At 44.7% G+C, this 27,688-nt stretch overlaps 1 protein-coding gene across 5 annotated transcripts in view; it reads right to left on the bottom strand.

Annotated features, from left to right (window-relative positions):
* CCDC3 (coiled-coil domain containing 3) overlaps positions 1–27,688 on the bottom strand; it is a 197,329-nt gene that overhangs the window by 79,606 nt on the left and 90,035 nt on the right. For all 5 annotated transcript variants that reach the window (XM_058431848.1, XM_058431850.1, XM_058431852.1 and 2 more), the window contains one exon: positions 24,838–25,012. In XM_058431848.1, the coding sequence (XP_058287831.1) occupies positions 24,838–25,011 (174 nt within the window). In that variant the 5' untranslated portion in view covers position 25,012. The remainder of the gene's footprint in view (positions 1–24,837; positions 25,013–27,688) is intronic.

Below are 27,688 nucleotides of genomic sequence, written 5' to 3'. Positions count from 1 at the left end.
TTTGAATCCAGACAGGCTGGGTTTGAATCCCACGGCTGCAGCTCATGACCAGGCAGCCTTCTCCTCTAAGCATGTTTCCTCATCTGCAAAATGAGGGAGATGTCCCCTTGCTTTTGGAACTGTTGTAAGGAACAGAAGAGAAGATAAGGACAATGTGGCAGCTACCATTGACTGTGCCCTTACTATGTGCCAGGTGCTCCGCTGGGGACCAGGAAAAGACAGATAAATAAGCCCACGGCTCATTTGACCTGAGGGCTCTGCTGCCAAAAAGTAGTCTGATGGATTACAGGGGAAGGGAGTCACAATGAGACCTTCTCTAAAGGATGCAAGAACAAAATATCATAGCATAGCGCAAGGCCCTGCACCCAGCCACGTGTCCCAGGTCCTGGGACCGAGGACAGCAGCCCAGCCCACCGGTTAAGTCACAGCTGAATGGAGGGGGAGGAGGCTCTCCAGCGAGACTAACCAATGGGGGAAGGTTTGAGCAATGGAAATGGGTCAAGAGTCAGGCAATAGACTGGCCTCATCCCTGAATTCCTCAAGGAGCTCCTTTGGGGAATGCCACTGGTCCTTGCCGGTCTGTTCAGGAAAATGTAGGAGGAGCCAACCATGTTCTTCCAATGTGGAAGTCTCCCCTAAAAGGTCATACGCAGTGATTACTGGGTGGGTTCCCAGCACAACCCTGTCCATGATAAGGTGTAAGTTTCCTTTCACTCATTGCACTCATTCCCCAACTTCTACTGAACTTGGGCTTCCAGGTAAACCTGACCCAGGTTTTATATCCCCACAGCCTCTTGCATGACCCCGGCTTTTCTTGCCACACAAGTAGTGTGATGTGGTTTTTTTTAAAAAAAAAAAAAAAAAAAAGCATTTCAGCAGGCATTAGAAGACCTGGAATTTTTTTTCTAATCACAATCTCTGACTTTGACTGGGTCACTGACTTCCCTACTCTCATCCATCAAATGGGGAAAATGGCACCTATGGTTGTGAAGATCCAACAGCAAGAGAAGTACAAGCACCCCAAGAACCAGGCAGCATTCCAGAAAGGCCCAGAGGTTCCAGAAAGGTCAAAGGTCACAGTCTATAGCCCTTTCCATGGTGGGAAATACGGGGTGATGGACCCAGCATTCCAAAATCTGCAATAACCTAGGCAACATAATGAAATTTGCTGGATAGGAAAAGCCTGCTGGGTACAGCGAGAAAAACTCATCACATGCAGAAGACAGAGCCAGATGTGCTAACTTCCTGTCTGGAGTTTCCATCTAGGAGGGGACCGCTTTCTGAACCTGGCCAAGTCGTCACCAACAGAGCATAGGCACGGGGCAGCCCGGTGCAGGCCAGAGGTTTCCGCTGTCCTGCTGGCAGGGACTGACCTTCCCTGTCCTGTTTTGCTCCCACCCTGTTTTCACAGTTGTTATCTCCAGGAGCAGAGGACAGGGCTGACTGCGGGTTGATTGTGATATTTAAGTGATATCAATTATATGGACTTTAGAAATTGTACATGTAGCTATTCTATCCACCTAAACTCAGCCTCCTTACAGCCTTCTGAAGGCAGGGGATGTGTGGGGTAGGTGCTGGGAAGCAGAGGTGTGGGGCAAAGGACTGATTGAATTCAAGTTCTGAGTCACCATGGGGCCGAGGGCTGAGCCCACAGCCAGGAAGACCCAGGCTGGGCTGTATCCTCCCTGCCAACATGACACCCCCGGATTGTTCATTCTTCCTTGGGTCTTCTTAGAGCACACACACTGCCAAATTCTTGAATCCCGGCCACAGACGAAGGTTTCGTCACCAGATGTGGATTGCCTTTGGATTTCATGGCGGCACAGTCTCCCCAGTGATATATTCCTCCACTTTCATCATTGAACGTTACTAATATTTTTTGAGAACCCACTATGTATTAGAGACTCACAGTACCTGGTGTTTTCCACACATTCACATTCCTAACCCCTGTGAGGTAGGAATTATTATGCCCACCTCACATGTCACGTGACAAATGAAGACTCAGAAACAGTGAGGTTAGGAGATTTTCAGATGGTAAAACAGCTGGCAAAGCCAGGAGTCTCGTCCATGCCTAACTCACACCGCTCTAGCCACTAGGTAGGGTTTTCTGGCTGGTTCCATTCTAGGTTTAAATTAGTGTTGTGGGCTCAGATCCTTCTTCACAACCTCTTCGCAAGCCCCTGACCCGGCTCCATGCTCTAACAAATGTCCTCTATGTAGGGTCTTCGATGCCTCTGCCCATTTCACAACACTCAGCGAGGAGGTGCTCACTCCTCCCTCCACCCAGGCACCCCCACTGCCCTCCCATGGAAACAAACCAAGATTCATTTGGAGTTTTGAACAGGCAGGAACCTTCCAGAGTTCTGCTCAGCCCTAACTCCACCTGCTGGCCATTCATTCCACCTTAGAAAGGAGTAAGAACAAGACCAGTTTCAGCAGCCTCCTAAGAGGAAAGAAATCCACCAACTCAACTCACCCCTGGCTGTTTGTCAATGAGAGGAACGATGGGCAAATCAATGCTGAACCACCCCTGCTCTGGTTCCAGGACTTGCAAGCCTCCCTTTGTGCAGGTGGCCAAGGCTGCAGCAGGGACTCTGGACAGAAAGTGGCCCACCTGCTGAAAATTAGGTGGGCTGGTCCTGCTAACAGTCATTTTTCTGTTACCAGCACCCTCTGTCACATGAAGAGGTAGCCCTGGCATTTGACAGAGTGAGGCATAGAGTGTTCATATAACCAGCAAGTTTCACAGAAAGGTCTCAAAGCATCTCACTCCTACTGTCCTTGAACCATGTCAGCAACGGTGACAGAGTGAGCCCAATCCCAAATTGCAGGTGTAAAATTTCATCTCCCCTGGTTTCAGTGAGTTGAAATGAGCCAGGCTGCAAATTCAGGACACAGCCCAGCCAAGACCCTGGCTCCAAGACATACTCTTCTACACTGCATTGTACTCTCTTAAAAGCAGGAGATGCAAATCCCTGCAGAGGTGGGGTTTCTGCTATTTGCCTCTAAGCCCTATGTCTCTCCTGATCGGACCCACACATTGGAGCGATGCCATCTCTACCAGCTCACACCCTTGCTCGCTCTTCCCAGAGTGACAAGCCCAGGCTGGGCTGAGACACAACCTCTGTGTGTCTATGGAGACCCGGCCTTGGCCCTATTTCCCCTAAGATGGGTGGGCAGAGAGCTAGGTGTGGGCAGCAGGGAAGGGTGACCTGCAGTCAGGAAATGAGCACGTAGCTGAGTAAACAACGGCGTTTTAGGACCTGGTGGTTGAGCGTTCATTCGTTCTTTCATTCATTCACTCACACACAGAGCATCTACTGAGCAATTACTACTGTGCTTTAGGCCCCAGGCTACAAAGATGAAGATGAAACGGTCCCTAATTTCCAAGAGCATCTGGTACAATGGAGAAAGGTGTGTGTGCTGGCGGTGGGGGCAGAGGGCTGAGGAGCTGGGTGGCCAGGAATTCTCCGGCAGAGACTTCCATCACACAAAGCTGAATCGTCAAGGTGAGAATCCACAGCCACAAGGGAAGGTATCTTAGAGAATTGACTTTTCTCATCTGATCCATGAACCTACTTTCACACACGGTATCATTACACAAATGGATAAAAACAGATGTGTAGGCCTCTAAATAGGCCCTGTCCAATATGCAGAATAATTTAATTCTTGCTGAACGTCCAGTAAGACTTGGGGAAAGGAATAAATCAGTGAAGCACAGGGGATTCTTGGGGCAGTGAAGTGACTCTGTCTGATACTACAGTGGTGGGTACCTGTCATTACACATTTGTCTACACCGATAGAATGTACAACACCAAGTGTGAACCCTAAACTATGAACTCTGGGTGTTTTATGTGTCAGTGTAAATTTAAATCTATTTTTTATAAACCAAACAATAGCACTAGATTATGGTATTGACAGGAGTAGTGGGCTCCCCAGTCCAAAGCTCAGAATGGCATCCCCCACTCGCAAGTGTCTGTCAGGCCGAGTACAGTGGCTCACACCTGTAATCCCAGCACTTTGGGAGGCCGAGGTGGGCAGATCACTTGAGGTCAGAAGTTTGAGACCAACCTCACCAACATGGTGAAACCCCATCTCTACCAAAAAACAGAAAAATTAGTTGGGCATGGCGGCAAGTGCCTGTAACCCCAGCTACTCGGGAGGCTGAGGCAGGAGAATCGCTTGAACCTGGGAGGCAGAGGTTGCTGTGAGCTGAAATCACGCCACGGCATTTCAGCCTGGGCAACAGAGTGAGACCTTGTCTCAAAAAAAAGGAAAAGAAAGGAAAGGAAAGGAAAGGAAGAAAAAGAAAAGAAAGAAAAGAAAGTGTCGTGTCTTTAAGAGGGTAAGCAGTGTCCTCTAAATTTTTCTCTTAGTGTCCTTAAGTGCCTGTGGACACCACTGTCCATCAACTTCTCAAAGGAAGAGAACCCCCACCCCCATAAAGCTATTAATAGTAGCTGATTACAAAGTTAACAACTGTAGCATCTAAAGTCAATTTCCTTGGACAGATCTCTCCAGAAGCATAAATCCCAGGCATGAGAGAAACATATTTGCAACATGCAGTGGGGAGGGGCTAAAGAAATAACCCTCACAGAGCGTTTCAATTAATTACTGCTTCTTATAACATAAAATCCAGCCTCACAGGACCTTTCCAACACACTTTAGAAGTAGTTTTCAAACCACAGGAAAGATTTATTGCCAACTTCATCAACCATGTTAATATTTCATCATTAACAGATGCATATCAAGTTCCTCTTGTTCATGAAAAGAATTGCATTTAAAAGGTAAGAATCCTGTTCATTAGCAGTTTCAGATAAATACTCATAAAAGACATCCCTGGGATCCACATAGGTTGAATCTTCCTCCAGAGCAGGACAAACAACCAGAACTCAGGCCCGGGCTTGTGCGTGGATGGCGTACAGATGGTGTCAATGATGTGGTTTAAGGGACCGAATGTATCGCTTGGGAAAGAAAAGCTATTTTCCACACTCTTTTTTTTTTTTTTTTTTTTTTGAGATGGATTCTCGCTCTGTCATCCAGGCTGGAGTGCAGTGGCGCAATCTCGGCTCACTGCAAGCTCCGCCTCCCAAGTTCAAGCAATTCTCCTGCCTCAGCCTCCCAAGTAGCTGGGACTACAGGCATGCACCACCACACCTGGCTAATTTTTTTTGTATTTAGTAGAGAGGGGGTTTCACCATGTTGGTCAGGCTGTCTCAAACTCCTGACCTCAGGTGATCCTCATGCCTCAGCCTCCCAAAGGGCTGGGACTACAGACATGTGCCACCGCACCCTGCCATATTTTCCACACTCTTGAAGTGCCTGTTCCAATCACATTTTCAGGTTAAGAGATGAAAGCTTTCAAATGTAAATGTTCACGGAGAAAGAATGAATTATGCTACTAGCCTCCTTTTACACTTTAACTCGAATTATCCAATGGAATGAGCTTTGACTGTTTAGCAGAACCTTGGGGTTACATGACACGGTCAGGGGAGTATTCAGGAAGCAAAGAAATCTGTGGGGCCTGGAGAATGGAACCAGAGAGAGACAGAGAGAGAGAGAGAGATAAGGCCAGAGAAAGCAGAAAGGCAGGCGGCCAACCTGGGGTCTGCAGGGAGACCCAGAGAGGACGGCAGTCAGAAAGAAAGTTGGACCACACCCAGAGAGCCAACCTAGTCTGCAAACACGATGACCACCATCTCCCTGAAAACTGAGGAATCCACCCTTCTCTCCAGCCTCAGAATAAGGAAATGGAAAGATGACCCTTTCCTTAGAGCAGGTAAGTAATTTAGAAAGGACCTAACAAGTTACTATCTGGTACCATGTAAGAATGTTCTTCATTCATTTTTTAATGTGTGTGCTGTTTTGTGAAAGTAAATGCAATCTCAGGACCCCACACTCATTATGCCAAAAGGAAAGGTCATCTTGGGAACTGAGTCACACGACACCGCCTTCCTTTTGTTCCCAAATAAGAGCTGTCATTTCACAACCCTGTGTCATTGCCTCATTCATAAGCCAGGCTCCCACGTTGACAGAAGGTCACATATCTCCCCAGATGGCCTCCTCACAAATTGATCACAAGGAAATTCCTCGTGAGCCCCTAACTCTTTCAGGATACATATCCCTCTCTATAAACTAGCCCTAAAACTGAGTTCTGTTGAATCTCACCCTGACAATGTCAATTACCAACTTATCTTCACAGGAACAGGACAAGGGCAAGACCAGAAATCATCCTTCTGCCTACACTCCGACAAATGCATCACTGACTTTTCACATGAATGATGTCAATTTACTGAGTGTTAATCATTAAGCGCTCGCTGCCTACTCTTTCTTTTTTTCCCCTCCTGCTTGTTCTTTCCCTTTCAAATACAGAAGTTCCCCAAATCCTCTGTTTTTGTTTTTGGTTTTGAGGCAAGGTGTCACTCTGTCACCCAGGCTGGAGTGCAGTGGCATGATCACAGCTCACTGCAGCCTCGGCCTCCTTGGCTCAAGTGATCCTCTCGCCTCAGCCTCCAAAGAGTCTGGGGCCACAGGCATACACAACCATGCCTGGCTGATTTTTATATTTTTAGTAGAGACAGGGTCTTGCTGTGTTTCCTATGCTCGTCTCAAACTCCTGGGCTCAAGTGATCCTCCTACCTTGGCCTCCCAAAATGCTAAGATTACAAGCACGAGTCACCACACCTGGCCCCCAAAACCCTCTTTGGAAAAGCACAGGTCAAACACAGATGCTCTGGTGACTTGTGTTTTCCCTGGTGCATCCTCAAACTTTGGCTAAATAAACCGCTATTGACTGAGACACCTGCCTCAGTTGCTTTTTGGTTAATGATACGGATTGATTTGTTCACTTCAGCTGACCTTCAGTAGGACAGTTTTGCTTTACTACAAAGCTGTGGCAAAGGGCACAGGCCTGTGCACTTTTGAAGCCCTATGCTAGTTTCTACTGATAGCCTTAATAGTTTAATCACTGAAATGATGATTATTGCATTTAAGGTCAAAACAGCATCACTAGGCTATGTGCTAATAGTTGTCGCTATGAGTACGTCCTAACTTTCCTAGGAGATTCTTTTGTGATGTTACATGAAAGGGTTGGACTAGATAACCTCCTGGGTCCCTTTCAGTCCTGACATTCTTCATCCTGTGTCTCTGCAAAGCAAACAGACTGGCCTCAAGTGTATCGGGTGATCTCTGAGGCCCCGAGTCCCTGGAAACTGCCAAAAGCATCTGGGTTTGCTTAGACCCCTGGGGGAAGCATGGCTCTGCCAGGTGTCACAGCTGATTTAACTAAAAGAAAGAAGAGAACCAGCCAGGGGAACTGAAGCTTGACAGCATCCCTGAGGGTCTGTCCAGTGAGAACCAAAATAGCATGGGGAAGACAGGAGGAGATCCTCTCCAGCCCAAGATTCACAGGCTGTGCTTATTCTAACCACAGCCATCAGTCCCCAGAAATGTCCCCAAGGGTCTGTAAAACCTCCGTGCAAGCTGAGAAAGGGGAGAGCTGAATCTGCTGGTGTCTGTGATGGATGGGATGAGGCAGAAACACAGGGCAGACAGGGAGGAGTGGGTGGAGGAAGAAAGGCGGTAAGCAAAGATACTGTCCTCTTCCCCGGAGAAGTCTGCATGAGCTAAGAGGTCCTCCCGGAGAGCTCAGATAGTAGCAAACTTTCTGCTTCCAACACAGCGGGGAGATAAATGATCATTTCCTATTTAAAACCACAGCTTTATGGCCAGAGATCCTACGAGCCTGTCATTCTTCTTTGCATAGACCCTGGAAAGACAGTCTACATATTCAGACCCCACGTCTGCATGGGGGCAAGACACCGAGAGAGGATTCAACAAAGCAAACAGCTGCAGGGGACTTTGGAAACAGAACTCAGAATCTTCTATCTCCTAGACTGCAAGACACTCTGAACGCTTTCTCTCAAGCATTGCTTCTAGTACTGTGGCACATTTCCATAATAATGACCCTAGCATCGGTTACGGAAGGCTGGCTTGAGGAGTCTCTCTTTGGGGGAGAGGAGACCCTTTATGGAAGATCAGACCTTTTTTTTTTTAAGAGACAGGGCCTTGCTATGTTGCCCCGGCTGGTCTTGAACTCCTGGCTTCAAGAAAAGTGATAAAAATTGAGGAAGAAATGAGGCCAGTGAAGCCTCTTCAACCAGGCAGGGTGAGAACTTTCTGCTGACTGCTGACTTTTTGGCACAGGTGCTATTACTGAGGGCATCTATGAAATAGTCCATGGGAAGAGTCCCAGTTATTTAAAAAGCTCTGACTTTAGTTACTGCCAAATTCCATCCCCTATGAATTATGATGGAGAAAGTGAGTCATGGTGACACCACATGATTATCCATGAGTTAAAAATGAGAATGAGCGGCCAGGCATAGTGGCTCATACCTGTAATCTCAGCACTTTAGGAGGCCAAGGCAGGCAGATCACAAGGTCAAGAAATCAAGACCATCCTGGCCAACACGGTGAAACCCCGTCTCTACTAAAAATACAAAAATTAGCTGGGTGTGGTGGCACGTGCCTATAGTCCCAGCTACTCAGAGGCTGAGGCAGGAGAATTGCTTGAACTCGGGAGGCGGAGGTTGCAGTGAGCCGAGATCATGTCACTGCACTCCAGCCTGGGTGACAGAGCGAGACTCTGTCTTAAAAAAAAAAAAAAAAGAAGTGAGCTACCACCAATCAAAGTCAACAGCCATGGTCACACGCTGCAACATGGAGGACCCTTGAGGACATTAAGCTAAGTGAAATGAGCCAGTCACAGACACATACTGCATGATTCCACTTATATAAGGGATCTCAGGCAGTGAAACTCACAGAAACAGAAAGAATGGTATTTGCCAGGGGCTGGAGAGGTCAGGACTCAGTGGGGAAAGGGCAACAAAATAGAGTTTCAGTCATGCAAGACGAAAAAGTTCTAGAAATCTGCTATACAACAGTGTACACACAGTTAACAATACTGTAGATTTTGTTAAGAGTAGATTTCATATTATATGTTTTTTACCATAATTAAAAAAAAAAAAATCAGTCGGGTGCAGTGGCTCACGCCAGTAATCCCAACACTTGGGGAGGCCATGATGGGTGGATCATTTGAGGTCAGGAGTTTGAGACCAGCCTGACCAACATGGTGAAATCCCATCTCTACTAAAAATACAAAAATTAGCTGGGTGTGGTGGCATGCACCTGTAATCCCAGCTACTCAGGAGGCTGAGGCAGGAGAATCGCTTGAACCCAGGAGGTGGAGGATGCAGTGACCAAGATTGCGCCATTGCACTCCAGCCTGGGTGACAGAGCAAGACTCTGTCTCAAAAAAAAAAAAAAAAAAAAAAAAAAACTATACCTCTAGGCAGGGCACAATGGCTCACGCCTTTAATAACAGCACTTTGGGTGGCCAAGGTGGGCAGATCACTTGAGGTCAGGGGTTTGAGACCAGCCTGGCCAACATCGTGAAACCCATCTCCACTAAAAATACAAAAGTTAGCTGAGCATGGTGGCAAGTGCCTGTAATCCCAGCTGCTCAACAGGCTGAGGCACAAGAATTGCTTAAACCTGGAAGGTGGAGGTTTCAGTGAGCCAAAGTCATGCCACTACACTCCACCCTGGGTGATGGCTGTCTCAAAAAATAAATAAATAAATAAATAGTATATATATATAAAATCTATAGCTCTAAAAGTTTTGGGGTAGAATTAAAAAGAATCTATAGCTATGAGTAGCATAACAGTTGTGTCTCTAATCCATCTTAACACTGATGCAAAGAAGAATTTGAAAAGGCAGGGAGTGGTGGCTCATGCCTATAATCCCAGCACTTTTGGAAGCTGAGCAGAGCAGATCACTTGAGGTAAGAAGTTCGAGACCAGCCTGGGCAACATGGTGAAACCTCGTCTCTACTAAAAATACAAAAATTAGCAGGGTGGTGGCATGCATCTGTAGTCCTAGTTACTCAGGAGGCTGAGGCAGGAGGATCATTTGAGCCTGGGAGGTTGAGGTTGTAGTAAGCCAAGAGTGCACGACTGCACTCCCGCCTGGCTTATGGGAGTGAAACCCTGTCTCAAAAAAAAAAAAAAAAACTTTCAACATACTATAAAGGGAATGTTTACAGTGGTAGCTCTAATAAAAAGAAATGGCAAAAAAAAAACGGGCAAAAGATATGAAGATTTTACCAAAGAGGCCGGACAGATGGTAAATGTGCAGATGAAAAGATGATTGACATCATTAGCCATGAGGGAAATGCAAATTAAAACCACACTGAGGCTGGGCGCAATGGCTCATGCCTATAATCCCAGCACTTTGGGAGGCTGAGGTGGGCAGATCACTTGAGGTCAGGAGTTGGAGACCATCCTGGCCAACATGGTGAAACCCTGTCTCTACTAAAAATACAAAAGTTAGCTGGGCGTGGTGGTGCAAGCCTGTAATCTCAGCTACTTGGGAGACTCAGGTGGGAGAATCACTTGACCCCGGGAGGCAGAGGCTGCAGTGAGCCAAGATCGTGCCACCGCACTCTAGCCTGGGTGACAGAGCGAGACTCTGTCTCAAAAAACAAACAAACAAAAAACCCACAGTGAAAATACAGCACACACAACAGGAGAAAATGTATATAAATCATACATGTGATAAGGGTTTAGTATCCATAATAAATAGGGAACTATTACAACTCAACAATAAAAAGACAACCTAGTTAAAAAATGGGCAAAGGACTTGAATAGACATTTCTCCCAAGAGGAAACTGCACAAATGCCCAATAAGCACTCTAAAGATGCTCAACATCACTAGTCATTAGGGAAATACCAATCAAAACCACGATGTGATACCACTTGCCTCCCACTAGGATGACTAAAATCATTAAGATAGACAATAACAACTACTAGTGAAGACGTAAAGAAACTGCAACCCTCATACACCGCTGGTGGGCAAGTAAAATGGTGCAGCTGCTTTGGAAAACAGTCTGGCTGCTCCTGCAAAGGCTAAACATAGTTACCATCTGACCCAGCAATTCCACTCCTAGTTATACACCCATGAAAAATGAAAGCTTACATCCGTACAAAAACCTGTTCATAGCAGCATTATTTGTAACAGGCAAGACTGGAAACAAACCAAACATCCAACTGCGGAATGAATAAACAAAATGTGATAGCGCCATATCATGAAATATTATTCACCCATAAAAAAGAACAAAGTACTGATTCATACTACAATATGAACGAAGCTTTGAAAACATTATGCTAAGCGAGACTAGCCTGAGACAGACAAATCTTACAAAATTTTCTGTATATGAGATGTCCAGAGTAGGCAAAGCCATAGAGACAGAAAGAGACTAGCAATTGCTGGGGCTTGGAAGAAGCAAAGAATTGAGATTGATCAGTAAAATGGATCTGGGGTTTCTTTTGGGGGTTATAAAATGTTCTGAAACTAAAAGTGGTGGCAGTTATGCATATATGTGGATATACTGAAAACCACTTAATTGTACAGTTGGAGACTCAACTGTTTACGCTATTCACAGCTATAGATTTTTTTTACTCTACCCAAAAACTTTTAAAGCTATAGATTTTTTTTTAATTATGGTAAAGAACACATGAAATCTACTCTCATCCAGGGTGAGTTTGTGGCATATAAATCATATCTTAATTTTTTAAAAAGCAAAACCTTAAAACCATAATGAGATAGCACTACACACCTATCAAAACAGCTAGAATAAGAAATAATAATTACACCGAATGCTGGCAATGAGGCAGGGAACTGGATGCTTTATCCATTGCTGGTGGAAATATAAATGGTACAGGACCTTTGGAAAATAAATTTTGGAGTTTCTTTTAACACTAAAAATTGACTTACCATACAACCCAGCAATGGGACTCTTGCGCATTTATAACAGAGAAGTGAAAACTTATGCCTACACAACACCCTGTACGTGAATGTTCACCACAACTTTATTCTTGATAGCTGAAAACTGGAAGTTACCATAATGTCTTTCAGTGGGCGACTCATAATCAGCGGTGCATCTACACCATGGAATACTACTCAGCAATGAAAGAGAATCCAGTAACTTGGATTAATCTCAAGGAAATTATGTTGAATGAAAAAAGATAATCTCCAAAGGCACATATAGTGTGATTATATGTACATAACACCCAAAATAAAATTATAGATATGGAGAAAAGATTAAGGGTTGCCAGAGTTTGGGGATGGGTGAGGGGAACGGTGGCTTAAAAGGGGTAGCAGGAAGAAGCCACTTGGTGATGGGACAGTTCTGTATCTTAACTGTGGTGGGGTTACTGGAAGATAACACGTGATAAAATTGCATCAAGTTTTTTTTTTTTGAGATGGAGTCTTGCTCTGTTGCCCAGGCTGGAGTGCAGTGGCATGATCTCGACTCACTGCAAGCTCCGCCTCCCAGGTTCACGCCATTCTCCTGCTTCAGCCTCCCGAGTAACTGGGACTACAGGCGCCCGCCACCACGCCCAGCTAATGGTTTTTGTATTTTTTAGTAGAGACGGGTTTTCGCCATGTTAGCCAGGATGGTCTCAGTTTCCTGACCCTGTGATCCACTCACCTCAGCCTCCCAAAGTGCTGCGATTACAGGCGTGAGCCACCGCACCTGGCCTCAAGTTTTACACATGTACATAACTGACTGTCTGTGTAACTATTAGGTTGGTGCAAAAAGTAATTGCTGTTTTTGCCATTTTTGCCATTAAAAGTAATTACTTTTGTACATTTTACAGTAAGATACACGTAATAAACTTGCACAGAGTTTTACACATGTACACAAATGAGTGCCTGTGTAATGATTGAATACTAACATCTGAATAAACTCTGCAGATTTCATCAGTGCCATTGCCTGGTTTTGATATTGCACTACAGTTATACAACATATTAACAGTAGGGGACAAGGAGTGAGGGGTGCCTGGGACCTGTCTGTACATTTCTTTGCAACTGCCTGTGAATCTAAGATTATTCCAAAATAAAATGAATTTTTTTAAAAAAGTAATCCCTGTAGGCTGGGCATGGTGGCTCACACCTGTAATCCCAGCACTTTGGGAGGCCAAGGTGGATAGATCACAAGGTCAGGAGATCGAGACCATTCTAGCTAACACAGTGAAACCCCATCTCCACTAAAAATACAAAAAATTAGCCGGGCGTGGTGGCGGACACCTGTAGTCCCAGCTACTCGGGAGGCTGAGGCAAAAGAATGGCGTTAACCTGGGAGGCGGAGCTTGCAGTGAGCCGAGATCGTGCCACTGCACTCCAGCCTGGGCGACAGAGCAAGACACTGTCTCAAAAAAAAAAAAAAAAACCAAAACCAAAAACAAAAACAAAAAAGTAATCCCTGTAAAACAGGAAACTAAAAATGTAACAATAATATAGCATTTGTCCCTGTTTAAGAGTAATAACTGTGTTTCAATAAAACTTTGATGTGATGGCAAAACAAAAAAGAAAGAAATGATACACCATACACAGTATAGTCACAAATCCTGACCCCTCCTTGCTGGAGGGCAATCTTCTTTGAGTGTGAACTGCCTACACTCAAAAACAAGCCAGGAACTCCCAATGTAGGTCCACTGACCCATGTACCCTCATCAGCCCTCCATTCCCTGGTATGCAGCCCTGTCCTCTGCTGTGTGCTGGCTCACCCCAGCACCTGCACACATCCCTCCCCTGTCTAAATTCATCGTCTCTCACCTCCACCAAATCCTCCCATTTCCTGTGGCCCAGCAGGAGTACCCATCTTTCATGTGGGTTAATTGTATCTCATCACTTGACTTCAGAGACCAGGTCTAATTCTTCCACTGCATTCTCCATAACCCATGACACAGTGCTAAGCACGTAGGAAGGATTTTCCTTGTGGATGGAATAAACGCCCATCTGGCTTGAGATCTTATGGGATATACGGGGATATGAGAGCTGTAACATAACGCCTCACACATAACCAATACTCTGTCCTTATTAGTATGTTACCTTTTTTATTATTATTACAGTGCTATGGATAAACCACAGTAGGTGTATTATAACCAATTTTACAGATAAAGAAACTAAGTTCAGAATGGTCAAGTGACATCCAGTTAGAACCCAGAACTCTGTTTTAAAACCTATCAAGGACGTCTCTATTCTTGCATCTATCGAGATACAAATTTCTGCCTTAAAACTATTTTCACCTAGGTATGTTATTAATTCAGGTACAAATATTCCCAAAGGAAGTGTAATATTTTGCAGCACAAAGCATGACATTGGCCTGCGGGAGGTGGTCGAGGCGCTGGAGGAAGATGACACAGAGCAAATGTCTTAAAAAGTAGGGACAGCAGTGGTCTGTGATCAAGGACAAATGGGAAGAACACAGGAGAGCGCCCCTTCCAGACATATCCCAGAGCCAGCCATTTCTTCCCAGAGCCACTGCTACCCACTAGTCCAAGCCTCCAGTCTCACCTAGACAGTTCCAGTGGTTTCCCAATTGGTCTCCCTGCTTCTGCTTTTGCCCCTCAGCAATCTGTGGTTCACTCAGCTGCCAGAGTGTTCTTTCTCTGAAAGGCTCATCAGATCTCACCACGCTGTTCAATGGCTCCCCAAAGCACAAAGATCTCATCTTCCCCCACTTGCTCAGAAATGTCCACATGATCCAGCCCACACTCACCTCTCCAAACCCAGCTTGTTCCATTCTCTCCCCACCACCAACGCTCATTCCTATTTTTCCACCCCTCAAGAAGGCCAAGCTGTTTTCACCTTGGGGCCAATTGCAATGGCTTCTTGGTCTGCCTGGCATGCTTTTCTGCCTGATCTTTGTATGGCTGGTTCTGTGTCCTTCAGATTTCAGTTTAAAAGTCATCTCTTCAACCTGAAGTGGCTTCCAGTTCCTACTACTTTTTTTTTTTTTTTTTGAGACAGAGTCTCACTCTTGTCACCCAGGCTGGAGTGCAGTGGTGCAATCTCAGCTCACCGCAATCTCTGCCTCCAAGGTTTAAGCAATTCTCCTGCCTCAGCCTCCCAAGTAGCTGGGATTATAGGTATGTGCCACTATGCCCGGCTAATTTTTGTATTTTTAGTAGAGACAGAGTTTCACCATGTTGGCTAGGCTGGTCTTGAACTCCTGACCTGAAGTGATCTGCCCACCTCAGCCTCCCGAAATGTCAGGATTACAGGCATGAGCCACCGTGCCCAGCCTACCCTCTTTTAATTCTTGGCCAAACACCTATCATTATCTGATATTTTTCCTATGGACTGATACATTCATTGATGTAGTGACTGTGTCTCCCTCATCCCACTACCATGTAGGTTCAAGGAGGGCCTGGAGCTCTTTTCTCCTGTTCCCTTTTGTATTCCCAGTGACACACCGTAGGTGTTTAGTAAATATATGTAGAATGAAGGTACAAATGAATAAATTAAAAAGACCACCATCCTACCTACTTCACAGCTTTGGCTCTATTTGGCCAATCAAGTGGCCGAGTAATGACAATCAGAATACGTTAATAGCCTTCACCTAGAAGGCAGGGAGTAGCATGATGATAAATAGCTCAAAGCTTTCTGAAAACAGTACATGCTTAGTCACTCTCCAAAGTCCAGATAGAGCCCCTCGATCCAGGGTCTCCTGAGTCTCAGCCCTGGAATCTTTACAAAGGTTTTCACAGCCCCCTACAATCTGGCCCAACCCTGCCCATGCAGCTGCCCATTATTCAGCAAGGCTAGAAGCCCAGCTCCTGAAATCATTCCAAGCTCAATGTTCACTCAAGCTCTCCTGAAATTCTGGGCCACATACTGAGGTCACACACCTCCCGGCACTCAGACCATTAAATCCCCCATTCCTTAAGCCCTCGGCTCAGTCAATACCTCTCTTCTATCATTGTCCATCACTGACTTAGTCCAGAGCAGCAGTTCCCAAAGTCTGCAGAATCCTAGGGGGCCCCAGGACCCATTCATTCATTCATTCATTCATTCATTCATTCATTCATTTTACTTACTTACTTATTTAGACAAAGTCTCTCTCTGTCACCCAAGCTGGAGTGCAATGGCACGATCTCAGCTCACTGCAACCTCTGCCTCCCGGGTTCAAGTGACTCTCACGCCTCAGCCTCCTCAGTAGTTGGGATTATAGGCATGTGCCACCACACCTGGCTAATTTTTGAATTTTAGGTAGAGACAGGGTTTCACCATGTTGGCCAGGCTGGTCTTGAATTCCTGATCTCAAGTGATCAGCCCACCTCGCTCTCCCAAAGTGTTGGGATTACAGGCGTGAGCCACTGCACCTGGCCCCAGCACCCTTTTAGGCAGTCCATGAGATCAAAACTATTTTCAGAATACTACTAAGATGTTATTTATTTGTCTTTTTCACTGTTCGTCATTTGCGCTGCTGGTGCAACAGCAAGGCAAGTTAAACTGCCAGCCTCATAGCGCAAATCAAGACAGTGGGACCAGACGATTCTAGCAGTCATTGTATTCTTCAGTGCCATGTGCAAGCAGAAAAAAAAAAATGCCAGTTTAATTTAAGAATATCTTCACTGGGCTGGGCTCAGTGGCTCACGCCTGTAATACCAGCACTTTGGGAGGCCGAGGTGGGCAGATCACGAGGTCAGGAGATAGAGACCAGCCTGGCTAACACAGTGAAACCCCATCTCTACTAAAAATACAAAAAATTAGCCGGGCGTGGTGGCGGGCACCTGTAGTCCCAGCTACTCGGGAGGCTGAGGCAGGAGAATGGTTTGAACCCGGGAGGCGGAGCTTGCAGTGAGCCAAGATAGTGCCACTACTGCACTCCAGCCTGGGTGAAACAGTGAGACTCTGTCTCAAAAAAAAAAAAAAAAAAAAAAAGTCTTCACTGAAGCAGTAAAAATTATTAAATCCTGACCCTTGCATACACATTGTTAATACATGCAAGTGTGAAGAAATGAAGTACACACATAAAGCCCCTCTGCATAGCAAAGTATGATGGTTGTCTCGAGTTCTGAGCTGAACTCGTGGCTTTCTTCATGAAACACTATTTTTACTTGAAAGAATGAAATGAAGGACCAACTATATTTATTCAGATTTGGGTATTTGATAGACATTTTCTTGAAGGTGAATAAAGTAAGCTTGTCACTTCAAAGAAAACAACTGACCGTATTGCTTGCCAGTGAGTGACTGGGTGTGAGCTCTCAAGCAAAAATTAGAATTTTAGGAAAGTTGCCACTGTGAGTTTGACAGCTTCCCAATACTTAGGCTTTCTCTCATCAGATCAATAGTGGTATTAACAAATATGATTTTTATATTGTATCATTAAATCTCACCACATTTGGAAGATCTGCATAACATGGTAAAACTACTATTTTCCAAATGGTCAATGCATCATGTTATGAAATCATGCATGAGTAAGAAATCCATTCAAAGTACAAGACAGGCCAATGTATTTTCGTGAAGGAATACAGAAAGTTCATTGATACGGTTTCAGATTCTACATTATAACACATTTTTAAGATACTACCACTTTTGAGTTTGGGTGCAGTATCAAAGAAGAATAAAGAAACAGAGATACTTAACAGATGCTCAAATACTTGTTGACAATAAGCTACACTTCTCCATCTCTAAGGAATGGGTATCTTTGTTTTTGACCAAATGATCTGTTAAACTTGAGGATCTCAGCACACTTGTGGGGATACCTTTAAATTGTTCTAGAGCCCTTTCTGAAAAATGTGAATGAAATGAGTTCTACCTGATTTTTAGTCTATTTGGGGTTCAAACCTCGCTTTAGAAACTACAGATCCTGTCCCATTCCTATTTGCTTTTGATCATCAACAAATAAATACTGTTCATTTTTTCCCTCCGTGCTATATATTCCACCAAAGCTTGAACATATGTTTTTTTGTTGTTGTTTTGTTTTGTTTTGTTTTCCTTGAGAGGGAGTCTTGCTCTGTTGCCCAAACCGGAGTGCAGTGGCATGATCTCAGATCACTGCAACCTTTGCCTCCCAGGTTCAAGCGATCCTCCTGCCTCAGCCTCCCAAATAGCTGGGATTACAAGCATGTGCCACCATGCCTGGCTAATTTTTGTATGTTTAGTGGAGACGGGGTTTCACCATATTGTATCACCATGTTGGCGAGGCTGGTCTCAAACTCCTGACCTTAAGTGATCTGCCCGCCTCAGCCCCCCAAACTGCTGGGATTACAGGCTTCAACCACCAATCCTGGCTTTGAACACACGTTCTTAATGGATCCAGTCAGATAGAAATGTCAACTCCAGCGCCAATCAAGATGAAGCAAGCCGACCATAGCCTATGATTCCCACTGATTTTAACTGAAATCTCTGCATATAGTTTTTAAAACTCTGAAACCCTACCTACCTGAACTCTGAACACTAAACAATTAGAAGTAATGGGGGGATCTGACCCAAAGGGGGCTGAATCATGGAGCTGTGCAGCAAAAACTCCAGGAGAAATCCCTGATTATGGACAAAGGCCTTGGTTTCTGTCTCTTTCTTATCTTTTTTTCTCACCCAGTCTGGCCCTCAGGCCATGCACATGGAAAGATCTCCCAGATCTACTCATGAATTAAGCAAGGTGTAGTGAAGCATACACAGTGTGTTGCCATTTGTGTCAAAGACGGTGGTAATAACACATACTTGGATTCAAAAACAAAAACTCCATTGAGGACCAACTGCGGTGGCTCACACCTATAATCCCAGCATTTTGGGAGGCTGAGGTGGGTAGATCACTTGAGGTCAGGAGTTTCAGACCAGCCTGGCCAACACGGTGAAACACCATCTCTTCTAAAAATACAAAAATCAGCTTGCCGTGGTGCCGGGCACCTGTAGTCCCAGCTACTCAGGGAGCTGAGACACGAGAACCGCTTGAACCAGGGAGGCGGAGGTTGCAGTGAGCTGAGATTGCGCCACTGCACTCCAGCCTGGGCAGCAGACCAAGGATCCATCTCAAAAGAAACAAAACAAAACAAAACAAAAAAATAACTCCATTGAGATAAAGAAAATATAGTTTATATATGTCATGGAATACTACTCAGCCATAAAAAGGAATGAAATAATGGCATTCGCAGAGATCTGGATGGAATTGGAGACCATTATTCTAAATGAAGTAACTCAGGAATGGAAAACCAAACATTTTATGTTCTCACTCATAAATGGGATCTAAGCTATGGGGACACAAAGGCATGAGATTAAGAATGGACTCTGGGGACTCGGTGAAAAGAGTGGGAGATGGTGAGGGATAAAAGACTACACACTGGGTACAGTGTACACTGCTTACGTGATGGGTGCACCAAAATCTCAGAAATCACCATTGAAGAATTTATTCATGCAACCAAACACAACCTTTTCCCTAGAACTGATTGAAATAAGGATTTTTAAAACATCACTGACTGTTTATACAAGAAACTAGTAACAGTGGCTACTTATTTGGAGGGTGTGTGGGGACTGGGTGGATGGGTGTCAGAGGTAGTAGAGAACCCACGTGAGTGTGTTACCTGTTGATAATTCAATACTCTACATTTTTAAATGTCATCCTTGCACAGAACCCAATCAATTCTGTTGAATGAAAAAAGTGCAGAAGATAGCTTCCCTTCCATCTGTTCCCATCTCCAGCACAAACCCCTGTCACTACTGATGTTGCCACTCCTCCATGGGATGTTTCGGGACCCCCCGGACAGCAGCAGGCAGCTTTTCAAATTCTTTTTTAATGTGGTTTTTAAAGCAATACTTGAGAATAATCAGCTTTCAGTAATCAGCCCTTGCATCACTCTAGAAAGTGTTTTCAAAGGTATATTCTAATTAGGTCCTTACAACACCCTGAGACAGTTTATCTGTTCTAGGCTCTATTTTATAGAAGGGAAAACTGAAGTTGTGGGAAGTTAGGGCATCTGCCCATGGTCATTCCTCTGGAAATGGCAGAGCTGACTGAGATCTTCTGATTACAAGTTGACAGTCCTTTGAAGGCAGCTTAGAGAAGGGTAACACCCCTATCATCCTTCCCAACTCCAAAAGAAGGAAGAAGAACATGATAGCAAGATCTCTACAGATTTTCTTTCAATCCCATGACATTTTATGACAGACTGACATAAGTATGGGTCAGTCTGGGTCTTGGTCCTAGGGGACAGTACCGGCAAGAGAGGGAAAAATATCCAAATTTTGTTTTGACTGTTGCACTTGTCCAGCAAGACAGAAATGAGGAAGGAAAAATGTCCTTGGCTGGTGTGGAAAGAAATCTGCCAGTAAATCTGGTGGATGTTCCGACGTGCCAAAGATATCCCCCAAGTCCTATTAACACCATGACACCGAACCAGAGAGGCGGTGAACACGTACTAACACTGCTGACATCTTGGCAGCTTTTGAAAGAAAGATCCCGTTGCTATTTACTAATGTGTGGGTGAGATATTTGAAGATGGAGAGGTGCTGGAAAGGAACCAGAGTGTGGGAGGACTTTGCTCCCAAGGACTGAGTTGAATGTCACCCTGCATATGCTTTACAAAAGTATCTCTCCATAAGCTTTTCCTCCTCTTCCATCTCCTACCCTCCAAATCGACTCTAGAGTCCCGGATCCTCCAACAGAGAGAAAGTGAGAACTATCAGGGAAGAGAATGAAATGTGCCCTTCATAACTACAGTCCAGATCCGCTGTCCAAGCTGAATGGAAGCTTAAAGAACAGCAGCATCAACAGCATCTAGAGGTGGGGCGTGGTAGCTCACGCCTGTAATCCCAGAATTTTGGGAGGCCAAGGCAGGAGGATCACTTGAGGCTGGGAGATCAAGACCAGCCTGGCCAACATGGTGAAACCCCATCTCTACAAAAAATACAAAAATTAGCTGGGCATGGTGGTAGGTGCCTGTAATCCCAGCTACTTGGGAGGCTGAGGTAGGAGAATCACTTGAACCTGGGAGACAGAGGCTGCAGTGAGCCGAGATTGCACCACTGCACTCCAACCTGTGCAACAGAGCGACACTCCGTCTCAAAACAACAAAACAAAACAAAAAAAAACAAAAACCAAAAACCAGCACCTAGAAAGTCCAGGAGCACATGGGATGCCTGCAGGGTCTGTAATCAAAGACTCGGCACATAATACAAGAAAGTCTCCTAAGCAAAGTCCCAGGCCCTTCATAACTGCTCTTAGAATATGCGGAGTGTTAGTGTGTTCTGATTAACAAAAGTCTAACATCTATTCTTACTGGAATAAAAGGGTGATCATAACAGCAATTCTAACCCCCTCCTAAGGTTAAGGAACAATGTTGACTGCTTCTGACATAACATGGTGTGTTTATCCTGGGTAGGATAATTTGATGCTTACCTTCCCACAGAAAAAGAAATGCTTAAAGTTTTTGTTTGTTTGTTTGTTTTTTAAGAAAAAAGCAGCAAGTAGGCCGGGCATGGTGGCTCATGCCTGTAATCCCAGCACTTTGGGAGGCTGAGGCAGGTGGATCATCTGAGGTCAGGAGTTCAAGACCAGCCAAGCCAACATGGTGAAACCCCCTCTCTACTAAAAATACAAAAATTAGCCAGGTGTGATGGCACACACCTGTAATCCCAACTACTTGGGAGGCTGAGGCAGGAGAATCACTTGACCCTGGAGGTGGGGATTGCAGTGAGCCAAGATCATGCCATTGCACTCCAGCCTGGTCTACAGAGTGAGACTCCATCTCAAAAGAAAAAAAGAAAAAAAGAAGCAGGTAGTAGTCAATAATTCACAACTATTTTAATCACTCCAGGGTAAGTAAAAATATCTTAGGGAGCATTAGAAAACTTTAAAAAGTCAATGGAATTTTAATTTCAAATTAAGTTTTAAACTAATGGGCTAATTTTTCTTGGTTTGCTTTGTTTTGAGAGAGTCTTGGTCTGCTGCCCAGACTGGAGTGCAGTGGTGAGATCTCTGCTCACTGCGACCTCTGCCTCCCAAGATCAAACGATTCTCCTGCCTCAACATCCCAAGTGGCTGGGATTACAGGCACGTACCACCATCCTCAGTTAATTTTTGTATTTTTAGTAGAGATAAAGTTTCACCATGTTGGCCAGGCTGATCTCAAACTCCTGACCTCAAGTGATCAGCCCACCTCAGCCTCCCAATGTGCTGGGATTACAGGCACGAGCCACTGCGATCAGCCCATAATGGGCTAATTTTATGCAGCTTTGATGTGGTCCCTTTCAAAGTGGGTAGGGAGTAAAAATGGCACAAGCAAAGGTCTGGAAACGTACAGGGTCCCCCAAATTGAACTAAATTCTGCTCCACAGCAGCTCAGCAAAGTGAAATAATTATCTTCCTCACCTCAAGTTTCCACTTTTCCTCCGAGCCTGGAATGCTCCCACACTTTGTTATCTAAGAGGCCAGGGTGATTCAAGCGAAAGGGAAAAGGAATTCTCCCCCAAGATCAACATCTGATCAACAGAAATAGATCTGCCTTCACGCTGAAACAATTCTCCACGGTCCTATTGTTCTTTGTTTTTCCCAAATGATGGAAAAATCTAATTCCAGAAAAATGTTAGTAGCTAGATTTTGTGACCATAGTGCTAAAAAGTTATGTAGCTTAAGATTTTAAGGGCTAACCTATTCAAGTATTTTCAGAATAATATCTAATCTCTTGACATAAATCTATTATATAGTCATATAAGCAAAGCTGCCATAAGATGGAGAACGAAAGGGCCAAGCCTAAAAAGCCTTCGCTTGGAAGAAATTAAGTATGACTTGGGCTTGGGATGCTCAGGCTTAGACTTGCTGGGTCCAACTCAATATGGAGTAGGCAACAGTAAAGATTAAGAAGGAGAAAAGGAAGAATAAAAACAGGTGCTTGGAACCACACTGGGAGCAAAATACATGACAAGGGTTCAGAAAGTTCTAACTTTCTAACCATCAGGGAGGGGTTAGAAAGTCTAGACTGCTGAGTCTAGGGCAGAGCTGAGGAATGTTTGTTTGTTTGAGACGGACTCTCACTCTGTCACCCAGGCTGGAGTGCAATGGTGTGATCTCGGCTCACTGCAACCTCCACCTCCTGAGTTCAAGCAATTTTCCTGCCTCAGCCTCCTGAGTAGCTGGGATTAGAGGCATGCACCACCCTGCCCAGCTAATTTTTGTATTTTTAGTAGAGACAGAGTTTCGCCATGTTGGCCAGCCTGGTCTCGAACTCCTGACCTCAGGTGATCCACCCACCTCGGCCTCCCAAGGTGCTGGGATTACAGGCATATGTCAAAGAAGAATAAATCCTTTCCCTTAGTTGGGCGTACCTGCCTTTCACAGGAATAGCTTCTGTGCAAGAGCATGAAGAAGGCCTCCAGGGTCCAGGGAGCCCTGGGCAAAGCTCCCTTTGAATCTCCCTTTGAAGGGGGTTTGAATCCTGTCCTTTGCAGACATGGATGCAGCTGGGGGCCATTATCCTAAGCAAATGAATGCAGGAACAGAAACCCAAACACTGCATGTTCTCACTTATAATGGGAGCTAAACATTGAGTACACATGGATACAAAGATGGCAACAATAGACACCGGGGTCTACTTGAGGGTGCAGGGTGGGAGGAGGGTGAGGATGGAAAAACTACCTCTCAGGTACTGTGCTCACTACCTGGGTGTGAAATGATTGGCATACAAAACCCCAGTGGCATGCAATTTACCCATGTCACAAACCTACACACGTACCCCCTGAACCTAAAATAAAAGTTGGAAGGAAAACAAAATAAAAAAGACAATAAGGGGATTCGGAAGAACAAGGCAGCTACCCTAGGCCATCCCACCAGACAAGAGAAGGACACTTCCCTCAAACCTTTCTTGATGGGTGGAAAGGAGGGAGTCTCTTAACATGCACAAATGGGTTCATTAATGGAAAAAAAAAAAAAAAAAGTCCTTATTCCATCTGATACCCACATCAGAACTCTCTCTCCAGCAGTGTGTCACATTGACCTAAAGATGTCTTCAATAGGGGACTAGGAAGAGATGGGTCACTGCCCCAGAGGCCTAGACTGGCCTGGCCCCCACTATCATCCCAACTTGGTTGTGGCAATGCCCATTGCTTTGGAAGAGTGATGATCATCAAAATTTTCCTCCAACTCTGGCATTTGGCCGAGATCGGAAGACTCTTTTATATTTTCATTCCCAACCCTTACAATCCCGACCCTTACATTTTGCAACCACCTTGGCCATCCTGCACCTCTATGTCTTACCAACTATAGTTAAGAATCACAGAAGTGGTAGCTATGATAGCAAATCTCATTTCACTTCCCTCAGCACTTTTCCTTTCCTCTAAGACAATTTCTTAGAGCCCTATGCTGTCGATAACAATCATACAGTCAGGAACAGTCGTAACAGCTCACATGTATTGAGCACTTACTCTTTCAAGCATTATGCTAATGGATTTACATAATTATAGTTTTTACATATTTAAATCATATTGCATTAGCCCTCTGACATAGATCAGGGTGTCCAATCTTTTGGGCTCCATTGGAAGAAGAATTGTCTCGGGCCACACATAAAATACACTAACGATAGTTGATAAGCAAAAAAAAATTGCAAAAAAATCTTGTCATGTTCTAAGAAAGTTTACAAATTTGTGTTGGGCCACATTCAAACTGTCCTGGGCTGCAGGCTGGACAAGCCGCTACTGTCCCTGTTCTACAGAAGAGGAAACTGAGGCTCAGCATGCCAACCTTCATCTCATCTTGTTCTCATACTTTGGGAAGAACTCCTGATCCAACAGTAAAGCTTCAGGGATCCAAAGTTTATGAATGGTCTTTCTTAACAGCTGGGAGGTAAGGAGGGATAGTAGGAGAGAAAGAGGGTGTACAATAATACTCTCTGATCTGGGCTTTTGGAAGAGTATTCTTGACTCCTTTGGTCACAAAATTCACACAACGTATAGCTACACTATTGATTTGCTGTGGCACAGGATTTAGCTGATTCTTACCCTATCGTCTTCCTGGATTTCCCAGTCACTGGAGGAAGTCGCCAGCTGCTGCCCTTGGGAACAGTTTGAAAACTGGAAAAGGCTAGAAAACATCCTTCTGTTCTCTTGAGTGTCTGGGAAGATGGCATCTTGGAAATTGACTCCGTGAGGAAAGAGGTTATAATTTTCATCCATCCTAATGGAGAAGAGGGGAAAAAAGGCAGACATGTAGACTAGACAGTCAAGGGTGTACCGGCTTCAATCAAGAGTCACAGACAACTGCAACAGGCTTGCCAATTTCACATCAATGTCTGGCATGGCTCTCATTAGAGGAGTTACTACTTCTAATTATTTCTTTGTCTCACACTACATCAGTCTATCGTTAAGGTTTTCAAAAAGATGAGTTTGATCAAAGTATGGAGAAAACTATGTATATGGTGCCTGTTTGTCTATTTGTGTTGTCTTCCAAGTCCCCCAAGGGGTCTTCCTTCTCAAAGAGTGTTCCTTATTTCCTGGTGAAAAAAAGGCCAGCTGTAATGACCTATGTTTAAGTTCTGTCTTTGCTATTTATCTTCTATATGACATGAAACAAATGTCTTAACTCCTCTAAGCTTCAGTATTCTAATCTGCAAAACGAATATAGTACTGGCTGGGTGCGGTGGCTCACGCCTGTAACCCCAGCACTTTGGGAGGCCAAGGCGGGTGGATCACCTGAGGTCAGGAGTTCGAGACCAGCCTGGCCAAAACAGTGAAACGCTGTCTCTACTAAAAATACAAAAATTAGCTAGGCATGGTGGTGCACACCTGTAATCCCAGTTACTCAGAACGCTGAGGCAGGAGAATCACTTGAACCTGGGAGGCAGAGGTTGCAGTGAGCCAAGATTGCACCATTGCACTCCAGCCTGGGTGACAAGAGTGAGACGCCAGCTCAAAAAAAAAAAAAAAAACAGAATATATATAAATAAAAAATAGTACCTACTTTTTTGGTGCTATCATAAGCATTGCATCAAAAACCTAATGAAGCACTTGGTACAAAGTAAATGCAGTATACATATTAGTAAACATATTTAAAGGCCTAGCATAAATCAATTAGAATGATTCTTTAAAAAGTCACAAAAAGAAAGAGATGAAAGTTACACTCCAGTCAAAAAAAAAAACAACACGTAGGGCTCACCAGCAAGTCTCCACTGCCACCCTCACCCCTGACAGTGACCAGAGGTCCAGTCTCATCTCAGTGGGTCCCAGAATAACAAAGAAGAAATGATTTGTGTGTAGTTGTTAACACACTCCAAGGCAAGACAGCCCTGTGAAATGAAAATGTCAGACTACTGTCTTTGTATTTCTGCCCTAACTTTTGTAAACATGGTAGAGCAAAAAAGATGAGAATTGGCTGAGCACCACAGAACCATTGGACAAACTGTATTTCATGATAAAAATTTCTTTAAAAAGCCTGCTCAAATACTTGGGCTCTTTTTCCTTTGGAGAACAAAGTTCTGGTTTTGAATAGTTTTATAGATGGTTTCTCAGTATTTTTCCTAATTAAAAACATGAAACCCTAAGTTTCTCTGTATCAAGAAGGGCACTCTCTCAGTCTCACTGGCTTTATTTAGAAACTACACTTCTCTGGAAATACGTATATATATTTAAAAACTTAATCTAGCTGAACCACTCAAGCCAACACAAAGCAAGACATGTTTTTTAAACTTAGATATTCCGGCTTCAATATGGAAAACATGTGTTGCCATGCACTTACAAACACCACTTTGTAGAACTGTTTTCTTTCTCAGAGAAATGCGAGCTAAAAGCGAATCTGCAGACCCACGTCAGCCTCATTCCAAATATCCTCAGTGCTACTTCCCAGACTGGGAAAACTGGAACTACAGCCGATCACCCCAACAGTGGATTAATTCACTATCTTGTTAGATAGGTTACATTCCATTTTGATGTTTTTCTCGGTTGTTTTATATCACTCTCCAAATTCAATTGAAGCCAACCAAAGAATTTAGGGTTCTACCTGGCGCTCTCTATTCAAATTTCAGAAGAATTCAGTAGTCAATGAGAATTGACTGAATTCTTAGGCAGATGCATTCCATCTTGACCACAGGCCAACGTTCATGGAACTTCAGAAGATTCCAGGGGTCTATAATCAGAGAGGACCTCCTGCCTGGTTCACCTCTCCACTCCTCAAGGCATTGCTACCCAGCATTTTACCAGCAGCAGAACCCCTAGCCCCAGTAAACCTTTGCTATTTCAAAGAACCTGGCAGCTGATATGAGATAATGAAGCAATCCCGGGCTACATTCCACACTATTCACATCTTGGCATTTGAGCGAATGGGGAAGAGGAGAGAGTGGACAGCTGGTCAACTTCTAACCTGCACCAGGTGCTTTACATGAGTTACGTTCCTCGCTCAACCAGCCCTGTCTCTCACTTTACACAGGTGAGGCTATGGAAGTTCTTGAGAAGGTGTCAAGAAATGCGCTCAGAATCACGGTTAGGAAGGGCAGAGCCAAAATAACAGACATAGACTGATTTCAAAGATTGTTTTTCTCATCGTCCCCATCTACTCCTACTGAGGCCAGTTTAAAAACTCGAGTCAAAGGGACTGTTGGAGAGCGCTTCGAGCTTTTGTCTGCAATGCTCTTCTGTGAACAAGGCACAGAAACCTTCCCTGTCTTTTAAACCGCCTTAACCAGGGGTAGCCAGGGTGTCTGTAGAGACGTCAGACGGACCAAGAGAGATCCAAGAAGGCAAGGGGTAGGCGCCCCAGGGGCATTCTCACTTGGCACCGACAGGCTGCCCGGGGAGTTACCGGCCTGGCTCCAGGTAACGGCGACCTCGGGAGGTGGCTCAAAGACAGAGAGAGGTGGCG

The sequence above is a fragment of the Hylobates moloch genome, unplaced genomic scaffold (assembly GCF_009828535.3).
Source record: "Hylobates moloch isolate HMO894 unplaced genomic scaffold, HMol_V3 SCAFFOLD_2, whole genome shotgun sequence".
Lineage (NCBI taxonomy): Eukaryota > Metazoa > Chordata > Mammalia > Primates > Hylobatidae > Hylobates > Hylobates moloch.
The sequence above is the reverse complement of the archived record's forward strand: the minus strand, read 5'-3'. Positions and strand labels throughout refer to the sequence as shown.